Here is a 12,995-nt window from a genome sequence, read left to right as displayed (position 1 = left end):
TCTTTTTGCCGACCGTTCAAATTGGCGCCCCCAATTGCTCAATCAAACGTTGCGCACCTTGTTCTACTTTTGGCCACTAAATTCTTAACAGCTCCATTCAAACTTTCATAGCACGTTAAGCCCTATAACCTGAACGTATTTAAAGAATCTGTTTAAAAAAAGTTCAAGTAAAATATGTATAGATTAAAAAGCCATTTATACTAAAAAACGATATATCTCAAAAGGTAGTTACGCTTTATTAACGATTTGTTGAAATAACCAAAGGAGACTTTCTTAACATGTGAACAGTTTCATAGAGAAATACGACATTAATTACCAATTTTCTAGAATATGCTTCATTGGTCAGTGCTTTAAGATCATTTAATTTACAACCTCAGATAAATTTAAAATGATGATGTTTTTTATAGGCATTACAAAAATCCTGTTCTTCCATATAACTTAAAGGTTTTGTTCAAAGATTCAGAAAGGTTGCAAAACATATATATGATTTACTGAACGCTTAAACCACCATTTTCCATCATCAAAGTAAATACTCTAAGAAGGATATAGCTCTGCATATATATGATTGGAAAAATATTACTTCTAACCCTTTAGATCTGTCAAGCACAAACGTTGTCCTTGGTTTCAGTATAAAATCTACACAGAATTCACTTACAACTAACAAATTTCTAAAATATGATTAATTTATTATTGATTCCAATGCCTAGCAGTTGTTTGCACACCAATCACCTGACAGATTACCAAACACCTATTCTTTGAATGTGGTTTAGTACATTCTCTGTTGGGGGGGAAACAGCAACATAGAAGAATGGAATAAGAAATGAAGTTCTGGAATTAATATTACTCTAAGGACAGAGACCCATAGTTTAGTTAGGCATGATCAACATCAAAAAAGGTCAAGTTTTCGGCTGACTATCAACATAAAATCTTATATTTACAGTATGAAAATACGGGAAAAAGAAAATTAACATGTTCAAATGCCCGCGCGAAAAATATTCTAAACAAAATAATTTTTGAAATAGAGAATCCTATTTTTCCAAAAATTGCAATTATGAAGCAGCATTCTCATAAGCAAATGGGACCACCCTGCAATAACAAAAACCTCTTTGAAGAAAAAAATGGTTTAATGTAAAAATACTGCTTTTGAAAAGTTACTTGGAAATAGAGTAACTACTTAAAATGGTCAGTCTCTAATCACTCTCTAATTCTCATCTCCACAACTTCCTTTTATACTTATCCCATACTGGTGTTGCGCACCTGCTCTCTCTCTCTCCTCTTTCATCTCCTCGCTCGCTCTCTCTCTCTCTCTCTCATTCTCCTCTCTCTCTCTCTCTCGCTCTCTCTCTCTCTTCTGTTTCTCTCTCGCGTCTTATAAATATTATAGAAAGCATTAACATATGTTAAATAAAGGTATTAACACTCCGCTGAACTATGTCTAATATTTTAAAGCAAAGGTCAAAAACCGTTCTTTCCTTTCTGTTGAACTTATTTCCGTGCTTATATCCAATTAAGGTTCAATCACGCTGTCCTGAGCACACACATCAGCTATCTTACACCTACCCACTGAGTGTTAAAACTCGCTCTGGGTGGGATCCAGTACCTGGCTGCGAACCCTGTACCTATCAGCCTTACCGTTCTAATTTGCGTGTTCTTTCTGCGGTCGTTGTAGGAAATGCTGATCATCATAGTTCTCGTCATGGTGTGTACACATTCCACCACGCTGTCATGGCCCTGTGACACAACACAACATTATTAATAACATATGCATGCATTTACGCTGTATGTGCGCGTGTGTTTGCGTTTGTGTATGTATGTATGTATGCGTGTGTGCGAATGTGTACGTGAGTGTTAAAAAGCTTGTTAACCTACCTCTCACAAAACGATCCATACAAAGGCATTAAAGCACCGACCATTTTACAAAAAAAAAAACACACCCCCAAACCCCCCCCCCCAGAAATGAAGCAAACAATCACAGTCTCAAAAACAAAAGTACAAAAGATTTAACTATTATGAGAAATTATTTTTTTCTTCTTTTAAAAAAAAAAAAAAAAACTTCTATGAAAGTCTTTAAATATAAAGTTTTTAAATGTACACTGTAAAGAAACCCTCATAATGAAATATAATTGCGTTATTCGTACATGGTAATATTCGATTCTTCATCAACTCCTATTGCACACTCAGAACGTACCATGCACGGATCTAGAATTTTTTAATAGATGGGGCCCGTGACATTAATGAAATGTCCATTGGTACCGTTGATAACAAAATTCCTCACTTGATACAAAGAACAATGCAAGTATTTAACCCCAAAATTGAGAGGAACCGGGTTTCTTGGTCTCCAGGCGCGTATGCAGGGAGCGGTATAGACTGGCGAGCGACGTTTTTAGGAGGGGGAGGGGGTGGTCGAATCGGGTAGGGTCGGAAAATACATTAAAGAAAAGAAAGAAAGAAAATTCGCTTGAAAAACGAGACGGTTCGACCCCCACCCCACCCTCCTCTGCACTCTGCACACGTGCTTGGACCCTCCTAAATCGGCGTCCGAGTATGACTAATGTCATCTTGAATATTAAATAGTAAATTTTACCATCTTATTATCCGTGGAAAATCCAATGGCTGTCCACTGTTCTGGGGAGTCAGGGATGGCCGCCGCTCTGATGTGGAACCACACCTTGTCACCCAGATCCTTCCAAGCGACCTCGAATCTGCAGACCCCTTTCTGACAGTCGACGAAACAACCGTGTGTGACGCCGCACTGCGGGGTGGTCTGGATGTTGTTGATCTAATAAATTACATACAAAATTATTGTAATCTCAGGGCCGTAGCTAGGTTTTGTGTTTTGTTTGTTTGTTGTTGTTTTGTTGGGGGTTTGTTGTTGTTTTGTTGGGTGTTTTTTTTTTTTTTTTGGGGGGGGGGGGGGGGGGGGGGGGGGGGGGGGTGAGCAGACGAATTTTTGGAACGAACGAACACGGAAGGCGCAAGACACTGGGGGGTCCGGGGGCATGCCCCCCGTGAAAAGTTTAGATATAGAGGCTATGAAATACAATTTTTCAACCATTTCAGGGAAGTTACTTAAAATGTCAATATCAAAAACCAGTAATTTTGTTTGGGGGGGGGGTGCCCCCTTGCACCCTCCCCCGTCTAGCTACGGCCCTGAATCTTCCTTGGTGTATGTATACTACTCAAATTTCGCTTTGGAAAATAACTGTCAAGTCAAGCAAAGTCAAGTTCGACGAATGACATATCTAATTGTATCCATGGAGATCCAAATAGCATGGTCTTGTTGATAGTATGTTGCATAATTTTTAGATCTACATAAATTGTTCATCATGACATACATTTGATATATTCCTAGCGTAAGTTGAATAGTATATTACACTTGATTGTTAGTCAAAATACAGTTTATTATCTACAACCAGGTGAAACATTTATGTAGCTGAAGACAAATAAGAACTCTTGAAGTGGTTAGTTTAAATGTAGCCTTTTAGGTATCTCCCCACTATTGTTTTTTTTCACATAGCTGAGCATACAGTCATGAGCCTATGTTGTAATTAAACCGACACCCCTCAACCACAACAATAAGTATTTAAATTTCTAGTTTAGAAGAAACTAATAGCCCCCGTGATATCATCCTACTGAAAACAACAACAACAACAACAACAACAACAAACAACAACTAACAAGTTCTCCACCTGGAGTTTGAAATATTACCACTCCTTACTTCGAGGGGTCCGGAAAGGGAAGCAACTCTTATTAAACCTCAGTATACAATTTAACACACATCCCTTGCCCTTTCAACGCTGCATAATCTGACAGTAAATAAAAAGAGTTTGTTTTGTTTAACGGCATCACTAAAGAACATTGATTTATTAATCACCGGCTATGTCAAACATTTGGTAATTTCGACATATAGTCATAGACAGAAACCCGATTAAAGATGTTTCATTAGTAGCAAATAATCTTTTATATGCACCATTCCACAGACATGATAGCACACACCACAGCCTTTGATATACCAGTCATGGTGCACTGGCTGGAACACGAAATCGCCCACCGACGAGGATCGATCCTGACAGTCAAATCATCTCTGATTAAAAACAAACTAGTGGTGACATCCATTAAGTCCAGCTGGAGAAGATCATCAATTATATCAAAAAATACATCTTGTTTCTGACTTTGGACAGACCGGCCTCTGTGGCGTCGTGGTTAGCCATCGGTCTACAGGCTGGTAGGTACTGGGTTCGGATCCCAGTCGAGGCATGGGGTTTTTAATCCAGATACCGACTCCAAACCCTGAGTGAGTGCTCCGCAAGGCTCAATGGGTAGGTATAAACCACTTGCACCGACCAGTGATCCATAACTGGTTCAACAAAGGTCATGGTTTGTGCTATCCTGCCTGTGAGAAGCGCAAATAAAATATCCCTTGCTGCCTGTCGTAAAAGAGTAGCATATGTGGTGACAGTGGGTTTCCTCTCAAAATCTGTGTGGTCCTTAACCATATGTCTGACGCCATATAACCGTAAATAAAATGTGTTGAGTGTGTCGTTAAATAAAACATTTCTTTCTTTCTTTCTGACTTTGGACACTAGTTCTGTGTGTGAATATTCGATATAATAAGATACTAATGTGTTTTTTTTCTGGTTGTTCAATGTACACTCACATATCTGGGAGTTGTTGGTCGCGGTGGGTTAAAAGCGGGCTGGACCGGATTGGCCGTGAATGACCTTGGTGGAGGTGTCTGGAAGGGTGGAGATCTCAAGGGACGTCGTGTAGTAGCAGGTGCTGGAATTCTAGCAGGTTGTGGTATTCTAGCAGGTGTAGGTATTACAGCAGGTGTAGGTATTACAACAGATGTTGGTGTTGGTGTTGTGGCAGTCGTTGGCGTTGATGCGGTCGTTGAAGTTGACGTCGTCGAAGGAAGCGTGGTGGTTTTCTTGGGCAGATCCTCGGTGCACGGGGTTATGTATTTCGTCATCTGCGGGGCTTGGAAGGTAATTGGTGGGGCTCTGGGGTCGGACACAACCACCGAGTTGATTCCAGCCCAGAATGTACTGAACTGTTGAACGAACGTAGCTCTGTCAAATAGAAGTACATTTTAAAGTAATGCTAACACTAATGCTAGGGTCAGACTATCAACTGTCACGACGAGGTATGCCAACTCTATGGTTGCGTTGTAATTTCCCCAACTCCCGCGATCAGGTTAACAACTAATCGGTCGTAGAGGTAGTATACGGCGAGAATAGAGTTGTAAAAGCCAATGCTCAGACTAACAATTGGTCAGTCGTAGAAGTTGGCCAAGTACGTCGTGACAGCTGGTAGTCTGAGCCTAGCATTATACATAACAATATATCTTAGTACAGAAACTTGATGAACGTACGAAGTCCTTTTAAGTGATATAACAGTTTTGCGCTCGCCAACATTTTCCACACTGCTGGTTTTTGTTAGTACTGTATCAATAGAAAACTAATTTACAATTTCAAGCAAGACATTTTAATTAAATCTGAGTAAATGTTAATAATAAAGATATTTTGGACAAGTTCCCACTGCCCTGTGTAAGGTACGTTAACAAAAGTTACTCTCTTGTTTTAAAGAGTGAGATAAGAAACCCGCCCCAGTCTGATAGGCTACTCCCACCAATTAATATTAAAGGATTTGTATATGGAATGTTTCATGTAGAGGGTAATCCATCCGATAGATCTTGATATACACAGGGTGTAGCAAACTGGTTCGAACTAAAAAAAACAATGGGTTCCGCGTGGGGGATCGATCCAATGAACAATGCCACGTTTTGCGAGCAATATATCAGCTAGCTACATCATGTCACCAGCATTAATTATGCTATCACAAGTTGACACACATTCCTGTTCAATTCTATCTTGCTAAGCCTTCGCTACTGCTTAAAATTACAATCGCTTCGTTTAAATAACACATTGGGTATGTCTTTCTATCAAATGGGCAGGTTGTAGAGTGAATGTCTTACTTAATAATCACGTGACCGGAAGGTACCGCTGGAGCTGTCCAGTCCAAGAGGATGGAGGTTTTCGTTTTGTTTCTCAGATGTGTCAGTGCAGTCTCCTGGAGAGTAAGAAAGCAATTAGTCCATCAGTTACAGCCACGTGAATATAATGAGTAGTAAATTAAAATTTAAATCAACATTTTTACCATCTGTTTCGGTGACTTAGTGGTAGAGCTACTGGGTTCAAGATTTGTAGTGGGCACAGGCGTAGACAAGAGGTCATTGCTCACCAACCACACCCTTTTTCACTCCACCTTTTACATAACACGTGTAAAAGACAGGTTACGTGTCCCCCGCCAATATAAAAGTCTAGCTATACCAATGGTAGTGGGTTCACACTGCTTGAAAACAAACATAACTTTAAGCAGCTCAGTAAGAAAGAAAAGAAAAGAAAGAAGGAAAAGAAAGAAAGGAAGGAAAGGAAGGAAGGAAGGAAGGAAGGAAAGAACACGAACTGAGTTCTTGAAGAGATGTCCAGATAGTTGACTTGCATCTTACAGTGGGAAAACCCATTCTAAAAATGAAAGGGAAATTATACATATTTTAGGATGTTATTGATACCGTTGTGGCCATTTTGCATTTTTTTAAATCAGTGGTTATTATTAGCTAAGCAATATTCTAATTTACATGGGAGTGCGCTGGGGGATTCGAGGAGACCGAACGCCCGATGAGGATAAAAACAATTGTTTACAGTGCAATATTAGGTCATTTACATAGGTATTCAGGGGAAATGTAGAGAAAAGTGTCCCCATGTCCAGGCCATGCCTCGTCCTTACGTCAACATGTAGTATGAAAGAATAAATTGGCTGTCGTCAATTATATGCATGCTACTCTGTGGGTTTTTTTTGTGTTTTTTTTTACAATGAAAGCAATGTCAAATTTGGGTTGCTAAGAAGATTTGAAAAACGGAAAATTTTGAAAATATGTTCTATTAAATGAATCGCCGTCGATTATTGCTACATACATGACCACAGGCGTATCTGGTTTGCTCCACTTCAGTGAATGTTCCAATTCTCTCAGTTGTATTCATCCGCGGGTCGGCGCGTTTTGCATACACAAGGAAACCTTTGAAACTGTTACTGCATAGTCCTCGTAACATAACTGAAATAATTCATCATATTAAGAATTAATGACATTCCGTGTAATATACAAAGAAACGATCGCAGCAATCACCTTAACACACGAGTTTCATCGTTTCCCACAAGTCAGATTTAAAGAATATCACCAAGCATGAGGGCATTTGTTATTACAAATGCATCGGTTTGTTTAAATTTGACATTAATTCTATTGTACTTATTGAAAACACCTTGCTTAATTAAAATGAAGACTCTCATAATAGTTTTGCTTGTATGTATGTGCAAAATGAAAAACAATAATTGTTATTTTTATCTGGAAGAAATGCAAATATTATATTTAAAAAAAAAAACCCTTAATGTCCCAATTTTGACTTTGGAGAAAAATCGCATTTCTCTGCCGGACTATATAAGTGAAATGTCAATAACATTTATCGAAACACTGGGCCGAAAAATTAGTGAACTATAAATAGATCCCTACCCCCCCCCCCCCCCCCCCCCCCCCCATAATATGGCCATCACATTCTGGACTTGAAATCGTAATACTCAATTCATTTTAAATAAGAATAGCCATTGTTCGTTTTTCTTATATTTCCTTGACCTGCTATATGTAATTTAAATAGAAGGCGAAGGCATTTTTCGCCATTTGGACGCTCTGTGAGTGGGAAGAGTCTGTCAAGTTTTATTTGTATATTTTATCACATAATCATCATAAGATATTTACGTCGCAACCAATGCAGTTGTAGATAATGGAAACACAAGAGTTATTGAGGGTTTTTTTTTCATTAGTAAAATATATAAAATATTTTGTTAAGAGTTTGGAGACGCCGGTAGTTCAGTTGAGGTGATGGACTCATTATTGATGGCTGTTAAAAAACCCTTCTGGCCACGGGTCATCCTTCTGGCCCCGAAGTCGACCACATTTAAAAAGAAAAAAATGCTGACCACAGATTAACACCTCTATTGATCTATGGCTTAGGGCTGTACTCTTTAAATTGATCGAAACCACTAAAACACATACTCTTTGCATTGGACCAAAAGCTAAAAGCAATAAAACTGAAAGATTCCTTACATTGCAGGACGAAAACCAACTAACGCTATCTTAAAATCGGCAAGTACAATGTAACATTTACGTTTTTATAGTTTAGTATTTCTCTAGTGTTAGCCAATGCAATCTTGTCTGGATTTGTTAAAGGTCCTGATTAAATTTTTTTTTTTTTTTTTTGCCTCGGGTGGATCGTCGTTAAGCCATCGAACATATTACGGTTGGCAGGTACAGGGTTCGCAGCCCGGTACCGGCTCTAACCCAGAGCGAGTTTTAAAGACTCAGTGGGTAGGTGTAAGGCCACTATACCCTCTTCTCTCTCACTATCACTAACAACTAACCACTGTCTTAGACAGCCCATATAGCTGAGCTATGTGCCCATAGCAGCGTGCTGGAACCTTAATTGGATATAAGCACGAAAATAAGTTGAAATGTAATGATTTTTGTTGTTGACAATGTCGTGATTTCCCCACTGTCAGGGTTTGTGCCTATACGAGGGTTGCCTCTGTGAGAACTGCAACCCTCAAGAAGAAACAGACCTCAATGTATATTTAGACAGTTGTGATCACATGCTCTCGTGAATCACTATCTAAACAGAGATGTTAAAACTTTGTTTTGTATAACGACATCACTAGATCACACTGATGTATTAATCATCGACTATTGGAAGTCATACATTTGGACAATTTTGACATATAGTCTTAGAGAGGAAACCTGCTACATATTCCATTAGTAGCTAGGGATCTTTTATATGCACCATCCCACAAACAGGATAGCACATACCACGGCATTTGATATATCAGTGGTCCCACCCCTTATCCAAACAGTAATGCTATTAGGTGTCCGCGCGAGGTTGGCATATATTCAAATGTTGTAACAAGAACCACAGGACGTTTTGGCAGAAAACAACAACATACCTTTGATCTTTTCGTTTGGTTCGTACGAGGATTTGGACACCAGGACAACGAACGGCGATGTAGCAGTGGACGATTTCGCAAATCCGTGGTGTGGGGCCATGGTGTTACACGCCGTGTCCGGTGTCCCAGTGCTGTAGCCATGGCAACTACCCCACTGCAGCATCAATAACACCACCAACTGAAGCGTAGATCCGAGAAGACCACCACCCATCTGTGAAAACGAAATGTCCAGAACTGTTGGAATTTAAATATTATCCAATTATCAATACATAGGAATGTGGGACGTAGGTAGGTAATTGTGTGGATAGGAAGGATAGTATATGTCTGCATGCATTTATATATGTATGTAGGAAGCTAGGTAGGTAGGTAAGTAGGTAGGATGGTTCATACACAGGCACTAAGTAGCTCGCTAGGTAGGTAGGTAGGTAGGTAGGTAGGTAGGTAGGTATGTAGGTAGGTAGGTAGGAAAGTTCATACATAGACACGTAAGTAGCTAAGTAGGTAGGTAGGAAGGTTCATACATAGACACGTAAGTAGCTAAGTACGTAGGTAGGTAAGTAGGTAGATAGGAAGGTAGGAAAGTAGGAAGGTTCATACATAGACACGTAAGTAGCTAAGTAGGTAGGTATGTAAGTAGGTCGGTAGGTAGGAAGATTCATACATAGACACGTAAGTAGCTAAGTAGGTAGGTAGGTAGGTAGGAAGATTCATACATAGACACGTAAGTAGCTAGATAGGTAGGTCTAGATAGGTAGGTAGGTAAGTAGGTCGGTAGGTAGGTAGAAAGATTCATACACAGACACGTAAGTAGCTAGGTAGGTAGGTAGGTAGGTACGTAGGTAGGGAGATTCATACATAGACACGTAAGTAGCTAGCTAGGTAGGTAGGTAAATAGTACTTCATTGTAGTTTAATATTATTTATTTAGTAAACGATAACAAACAGATAACTGTACGTCTTGTTTTCACTCTCGTCAAGTGTTCAGAAAGCACTACAACCCATAGACAGGATCGAACCTTTATATATATATATATTATATATATATATATATATATATATATATATATATATATATATATATATATATATATATATATATATATATTATGTTACCCAATTGAAGGAACAATTACAGTAGATAGCACGCACGTTTGTACATACGCATGTGTGGGCCTACTATATGCATTTAAACAGAAATTACATAACAAAGTTATGGATCCAACATAATCTACTTTAACAACAGTTTATAATTTCAAAAACAAAATTATTAGATCAAACAAAATAAACAGAAAACAGAAGCCAAAAGCGAAACTATTTCATGAGTAATACGGAATATAAGTTTTTAGTTCAAACATACATTATCTACAATTCAGACGTGCCATGTATAATGAAGATTAGTCATATCCAGCTGAATATAATCCGGAAAAAATTACTGGGGAATCTTAAAAGCGGGTTACATCCATCAGCAAATGTAGTCACCATACACAAAAATATCTAAATACACTGGTTGTGTTCATGGTGATGTTACACAAACAAATCTCCGTAAGACTAAATACGCAAAACACAAAATGTAAGTATTAAAGTATAACTTACCCTAGATGTAAACCTTGACGCACAACCAGAATATTTTGCGTTAATTAGTAATGCGTGTGGTATTCATGTCGGGACCAGTGGGAAATTCTCGGTGTGATAATCACGGCGTTTCTCGGTAAGCTCAATCAGTCATCTGGTCAAAGGAACGTGGAAATTAAGAAAGTAAATATGGTAACTGATCAATCCATATAGTGCGTTGGGTTCGAGCATGTTTCAACAATTAGCCTGAATTTATACAATATTCGACGTACTAATGCATGTAATCTTCAGAGTATTGTACCAATACCAATCATTGATTGTAAAATTTTCAATAATTTAATTCATTATCATCCTGATCATCATCAAATAGCATCATAAATATCATCGACATAATTATGACTATCATCAAACACATCATTATCATAACTAGCATATCAAATGTATAAACAACATGATGATGATGATCATCATCATCACCAAAATAATCATCATTATCGCCATCATCATCTAAGTATTTTTTTTCATCATTATTGACATCGTTGTCCTCATTCTTGTTATGATATCACCGTGACCAACACATCGACCTTAGATGTGTGGGAGGGGGAGGGGGGGGGGGGGGGGGGGGGGCCATCATAAATCTATTGCACCCCCTCCCAAGAAAAAAGCCCAAAACAACAAAACCACAACCACAACGACAACAATAAAAATCTCACCAAAAAAACCAAAAAACAATCACCACAAACTATGAGAAACTAAAATCTCCCCCCACCCCCACCCCCCACCCCCCAAAAAAGTAAACAAAAATAACAACATCAAACAACAAACAAAAACAAAAACAGTAACAGGTGAACAAGAAAGGTGTAAATGAATTAAAGAGTTCAAATTTACCTTCATCTAAAAAGGCCACAAGTTTGAAGGAAAAGCTCGCACACCCCATTGGTGTAATGAATCTTGTTAGACGGAAACATATGCTGGGTAATCGAACCACGCGCGTTTCTCCTCCAGGCTCTAGCCGTCACAGAACCAATAACCTTATACATTAGAGATAATTAGCCTCCATGTCCGGTCCAGCCAAACACATTGCATATCGGGCAGTCAGCCGACCGTAAAATATCTAATTACGTTCAGCAGATAAGTTTCTGCTTGGTGATGACCAGTTTCTGCTTATATTGCTTAGGTTTTCGCTTTCCCGTAAGAGATTATTAATTGTTGCTATATGATTATCGATGCGGACGTGGAACATTAGTTTAAAAAGCTTGGGCTATGAATAGTTTTATTCAGTCTGTGTATACCAGTAAACATCCAGTTCTGTTTATGTGCACTATGAGCAAAATATCAAGGAAAGTACCATTCATTAGTAACAACAACAGAAAACGTTCATATATGATGAATATTCAAAAGACGTAACGTTCGCTAGACTGGTTTTGTGCCCAACGTTAAATGAATGTGATTGGATAGAATTGGATATCAAATTGATCGCAAGCGTTCGTCTTCCTGAATTCAATGTTAACACTCCCGGAAGTGTCTCATTTTAAAAACCACTCAGCCCGGATCCGTGCTAATATAATACATGTGTAATGAAGATACAAATTGCTATTTACATTATAACTATAAACACAATGTTGCTGATTTGAGTTCTTTTAACATTAATAATTATTTTGATTAGGAATTAAAGTTCTAAAGTTTCCATAAGCACTAGCACGTCCTTGTTGATATCCGCATAATATACAGCAACATTCTGTGATTGACCAAACTTGCTGCTATAGTTGTGTCTCTGTTGCTTGAAAACAACCAGTATTTACCGCCTCTTGTATTCAATTCTTTCAATTCAATTATTTTATTGTATGTAAGGCCATAAGCCCATATATATACAAGAACTCGTATATTGATATATTTTGGGACCAGTTGTTCATATGATTAGCCAGCTGTTTTAGAAACACAAAATGGAAACATTTAATTTTATACATATGTTTAACCCCCCCCCCCCCCCCCCCCCCGCCAACAAAACAAAACAAAACATATCTTGCAACATATCATCGATTATCTTACTACGACCTTCTACGAACGCCATCCAAATATTGAGTGATACAAATCGAGATCAATTATGAGAATATGATATTTAACTCACCACCATGTCTATGTCCCTCGTGAAACAATTCTCATTTGTCACTTCCTAAAGCTCGAAACTACTGAGGACTATTTCACTCAGGACACAAACACCATACAAAATGGAAGCTCGTCCAATATCCCATAAATATTACATTGCACAAAAATTATAAAAACCGATATACCCGTGGTCAGCATAACCATTCTTTGAATAATTGGTCCCTGGTGCAGGTAACAGCATTTTCAAGTATAGTAGCATACAGTAGATTA

General features: G+C 38.4%; 2 protein-coding genes across 2 annotated transcripts in view; both read right to left on the bottom strand.

Moving 5' to 3' along the window:
* Positions 1-433, bottom strand: part of LOC121374637 (putative ferric-chelate reductase 1) — a 12,471-nt gene extending 12,038 nt beyond the window's left edge. Inside the window, exon 1 of the mRNA XM_041501745.1 lies at positions 415-433. Coding sequence (XP_041357679.1) covers positions 415-433 — 19 coding nt within the window. The remainder of the gene's footprint in view (positions 1-414) is intronic.
* Positions 434-1,372: 939 nt separating this feature from the next.
* LOC121374849 (mucin-5AC-like) lies at positions 1,373-12,550 on the bottom strand. Its single transcript, XM_041501958.1, has 8 exons — positions 11,508-12,550; positions 10,641-10,773; positions 9,049-9,259; positions 6,978-7,114; positions 5,978-6,072; positions 4,658-5,072; positions 2,585-2,779; positions 1,373-1,731 (listed from the first exon to the last, which is right to left on the bottom strand). The coding sequence occupies exons 3-8, from the start codon at positions 9,257-9,259 to the stop codon at positions 1,546-1,548; spliced, it is 1,239 nt and encodes a 412-aa protein (XP_041357892.1). The 5' UTR covers positions 10,641-10,773; positions 11,508-12,550; the 3' UTR covers positions 1,373-1,545.
* Positions 12,551-12,995: the final 445 nt, after the last annotated feature.

Source organism: Gigantopelta aegis, chromosome 6 (genome assembly GCF_016097555.1).
Source record: "Gigantopelta aegis isolate Gae_Host chromosome 6, Gae_host_genome, whole genome shotgun sequence".
Taxonomy (NCBI): Eukaryota; Metazoa; Mollusca; class Gastropoda; order Neomphalida; family Peltospiridae; genus Gigantopelta; species Gigantopelta aegis.
The sequence above is the reverse complement of the archived record's forward strand: the minus strand, read 5'-3'. Positions and strand labels throughout refer to the sequence as shown.

Coding starts and splice junctions, on each gene's coding strand:
- LOC121374849 (XM_041501958.1), bottom strand. CDS start 9,259: ATGGGTGGTGGTCTTCTCGGATCTACGCTTCAGTTGGTGGTGTTATTG. Junction 5,073..5,977: donor TCCGGTCACGTGATTATTAA/GTAAGACATTCA, acceptor TCTATTTGACAG/AGCTACGTTCGTTCAACAGT. Junction 2,780..4,657: donor GACCAACAACTCCCAGATAT/GTGAGTGTACAT, acceptor GTAATTTATTAG/ATCAACAACATCCAGACCAC.